The sequence below is a fragment of the Corvus brachyrhynchos genome, unplaced genomic scaffold (genome assembly GCF_000691975.1).
Source record: "Corvus brachyrhynchos isolate BGI_N302 unplaced genomic scaffold, ASM69197v1 scaffold4, whole genome shotgun sequence".
Lineage (NCBI taxonomy): Eukaryota > Metazoa > Chordata > Aves > Passeriformes > Corvidae > Corvus > Corvus brachyrhynchos.
Genome location: NW_008237878.1, coordinates 7,395,180 through 7,399,413, shown reverse-complemented (window position 1 = coordinate 7,399,413; position 4,234 = coordinate 7,395,180). Strand labels below are relative to the sequence as shown.

The following is a 4,234-nucleotide window of genomic DNA, read 5'->3' as shown; positions in this document are numbered from 1 at the left end:
TTTTCAAATGTTTTGGGGTCTGGGGTTTGGTTTGTTTGGGATTTTGTTTTGGATTTGGCGGGGGGGGTGTTGTTTGGCTTTTTAGGAGTCCATTTAGGGTGTGTTCTTTTGCTGTTGTTTGTTTTGTTGGGGGTTGAGTTTGTTTGTTTGGGAGGGGGTGTTTGTTTGTTTTCTGTTGTTTTTTAATCCACATTCATCATGGAGAGTCTTAAACTGGCTCCTGCTCCAGACAGCTCATTTCAAATTAGAGGATCAAGGATGCTACTGGACATTTCAATGACACAAAACAGTAACAGATGTTTGTAATTACAGAGTAAATACCCAAGAAATCAATTAGACAATAATTGAGCTACCAACCACCATAATCTCTCACTTAAAACTTCAAAAGAAGCAGGTGACAAATGGGACAATTTTTAATAGAGCTTTCCAGGGATTTATGCAGGTGAGTTGACCTCTTTCAACTGTGCTGATACCCTGTGATATAAAAATACTGTACAGATAAATGTATTATGCTGGCAAAAATGGCTCAAGTAAAGGGTATGTGGGACTCACATTCATTATCATTCTCAGAGTCTACAAGTGTTATTAACAGATGTGAATTATAGAACTTATCAAGGTAGAACTTCCTGATTTGCCAGCATTTTGAGCATCATGTCAGTCCTCCCATACAAAAATTCAAGTACAAAAAGGAATGGAGAAAAAAAACTACTGGCAGACCTTGCATTCCTCACCACTGTTTCAAGCTATGGGCTAAGTTATGAAGATTTTTAACTGTAGGAAAAAGTGCCAGAGCAAGTTGCTTTTGCTAACCCTACAGAGAACCTAGATAACTAAGTTTATTAAGTCAAAAGCCAAGCTTTGTAAGAAGTGCAGACCTACATGACTCTACAACATAATTACAGCAGAAGTGTCTTTTTTCACACAAAAATGAAAGTAAATTACAAACAAGGTGGGCCTGAGAAAGCATATATTAAAAAGGAGATTTGTTCAGGTTCTAGTGTACCTTCCCTGCAGAAAACTTATGAACATCTTAAAGCATCCAGAAGAATTCAATGTATTCCATAACTGAAACATGCCACAAACAGTGGGAAATGAATGCAGGAAGCAACTCAACAGCATGTGAGCAACAACCTCAGTCTCTACTTACTGCCTTTCAAACCATAACTCTGTTAACAAAGCCACAATGAAAATATCTGAAAACACTGCAGAGAAGCCCATCTTCTTCATCTTAAGCGGCATCACAAATTTGAACACAGAGCCATAATTTACAGCACCATTGATTGATGTAGTGTTGTCCTCAAAACCAGTCATCTGCAAAACTTGGGTATTAGTAAGAAGTTAAAACAACAAACTAAAGATACCACTTTCTCTGACAGAGAGGCTAACTAGAACTTAATTAAGCACTAGCTCTACAGAAGAACATATACCCTCATCACAAGAAACATGACAAGTCAAATTTCAAAGATAAACCAAAATTTATTTAAAACAACAAAAATAAGACATTGCTACTGTCAAGATAGAAAAAAAAGGAGGATTCTTTCACTGAATGTGACAAGACAGCCAATTTACAGCAGTTTACATTAATTCTGAGATCAGGTTGGGTTTTACACTGCTTCAATTGACTATATGTACTTTCTGCAAGACAAACTGGTTCCCCTTCCCTCCCCTTTCCAAAAGAACTGACAAAAATATCCTATAAAAAACATATACAGAATTTTGAGACATGATTGAAACATGAACCACTGTCCAAAAGTCTGGAACTTTCCAAGAAGGTTGGGTCCTTTGTGGCTTCAACCAACCCTCAACGGGGGAGCTACAAGCACAACACCATCCCCTCTGACAAAGAGCATTGGAATATTCCTTTTGGTAGACTGTGAAGAAGGAAAGAAAAGGTTACATTTACAAAACATTCATTTCAACCATAAAAACACACCTGAAACAACTCCAACAAACATGCAATGCTCTGGCATGCTGAAGAGATCAGTACAATTAACACCAAGTCTCTAGATACCCTGTGTACTTTCATAACAATTTGTCCAAAACCTCTGTTAGAGCTTGATTCAAAAAACAGTCAGCAATTAACTACTTTAACAGTATAACAGAGTGTAGTTTTAAAAAAAATCTCTGACAATAAATAAACTACTTTTCTAGTCCTTACTTTATAAATTTCTTCATAGGTTTCTTCATCAATTTCTATTGTAGTCACAGTTTCTTCCACATCACCCAAAATCATATTTAAGTGCTGATCATATGCCTGTAGGAATTAAGTTAGTTTATTATGTTTTCCAAAATACAAACATGAGCTTATTAAAATGAGAATTTTAGAAAGACTTTCAGACATAAATAGCTTAGTCTGATTTTGACCAAAGCACAATAGTATCAGTTCTAGTTATAACTCAACACAAACATAAACAAATGAGAACTCTGCAGCAGGAAAAAAGGCACAACATTTAGATTTACTGGAACACTCTTGCAGGAAATAGCTCTGAAGCATTCTGTGAGAGCACTGACAAGACCTCAGAGACAGACACACTTTGTTAACACTAAACCAGGTACAGACGCTCTGCTGCCAGTCTGGCCTCCTGGAATTGATTGCCTGGGGCCAACTTAAAGGATATGAAAGCTGCTTCTCCTACAGTGCTACAAAACCTCAAACATATTCCAAAAACCTTACAAAGCACGTTGCAAACCACACATGTTCCTCATGGATCTCTCATTACCTCTGTGTTTTCAAAGGAGCTGAGGTCCAGATAACACATGGTGCAACTGGTTCTCTTCCCCAGCAGAGCACAGCACTCAGGGAGGATGACTGACTTAACAGAAAGCAAAAAATCTGAGAACCCAGCTGAGTACATATCCCACCACACCTCCCAGGGTGTGCCTTAAGGGATTCTTGCTTGATAACGATGACCCCAGTCTTGAAGAGGCCTCAGGGTACATCACAAGAAGAGGCTGACAGCATTATTACTTATTTCACAGATACAGAAATGGAAGCCAAAAAGCAATGAAATGAGTTGCTTGGTATCATTCAGGAGACAAGAAAAACAAAATACATCTCTTGACTTTCTAGGGAAGCTGTTAATAGCAGACAAAGCACTGAACAAATTACATTTTTCCAGCAATCACATTACACTTCTGGTACCTAAGACAATTCTTAGTGAATTCACTATTCTTAACCTACTTTCTCTAACCACTTCTGCACTTTCAACCAGGAAATGCAATTACTCATGTTTTAAAACTAATTTTTTCAACAAGCAGTGGAATGCTACAGGTAAACTTGTTTAACAGTCTGTTGTACATAAACAAAGGCTACCCAGTGCTTCGCTGAGTGAGTGTGGCAACATTCTGAAAGCTTTACTTACGTGTAATCTGCCTCTAAGCTCTCTGTCATTTCTCATTTTGACATAGATTCGCTCATCTAGACTGAGTCTGATGAGATCAAGTGGCTCCTCTACAGTATTTGTTGTTTGTTGCTAAAAAACAAAACAAAAGCATTATTTGTACAGAAGAAGCCGGTGAACTTTTCCATTCCTCAGTGTTTGTGAGACACAGAAAACAAAGGAGTGAGAACACAGATGTAAATACTTTAAATCATTCCTTCACATCCTGGTGAACCTGAATGCAGCTGATTTACCACTCTACTGATACTCACCAGCCTGAGCAGCATGAGTCAAAATATTTCAGTTTATTCTTGCAGTAAATCATTCCTCACACACAGGGGGATTGGAACTAGATGATCCTCAGGGTCCCTTCTAACACAAACCATTCTATGACTCTGAACTGTTTTTCTTATCAGCAGCCACAGTTTACACCGCAGCACAGAGCCCACACTGCGTGAACCAGCACCACACCTGTGCCATGGCAGGCTGGAACAGCCGAACTCACGCTGACACCGGTGCCAGCACAGGGAGTTACCCGGGCACACCCTTGGGTGACCTCAGGCACCCGGGCACACGCTGCCCCCACACACTCACCGCTCCCGAGCTCTTGCTGGGCCACACACAGCCAGGCCGGGCCCCGAGGCTGGCGTGAAACCCCAACACACACTGGCCTGAGGCTCCCTTCTGTGAGAAAGGCGCACTTTGAGGATCGTAACTTAGAAAGGCTGAACACCTCCGTGCATATCCCACATCTTCCCTATCTCATATATATCCCATATCTCCGTTCCAGCTACCTCCTACCTTCAGAGCCAAGAGCACTGCCCTCGGCAGCGTTTCCCCTTCCCCTCCTCCAG

General features: G+C 40.2%; 1 protein-coding gene across 1 annotated transcript; it reads right to left on the bottom strand.

The window, feature by feature from the left end:
- Positions 1-1,456: 1,456 nt before the first annotated feature.
- Positions 1,457-3,860, bottom strand: LSM3 (LSM3 homolog, U6 small nuclear RNA and mRNA degradation associated). Its single transcript, XM_017732309.1, is given in 5 exon segments — positions 1,457-1,871; positions 2,159-2,254; positions 3,363-3,473; positions 3,649-3,780; positions 3,852-3,860. Coding segments are annotated over 5 exon segments (429 nt in total). The 3' UTR covers positions 1,457-1,790.
- Between the last annotated feature and the right edge of the window lie 374 nt (positions 3,861-4,234).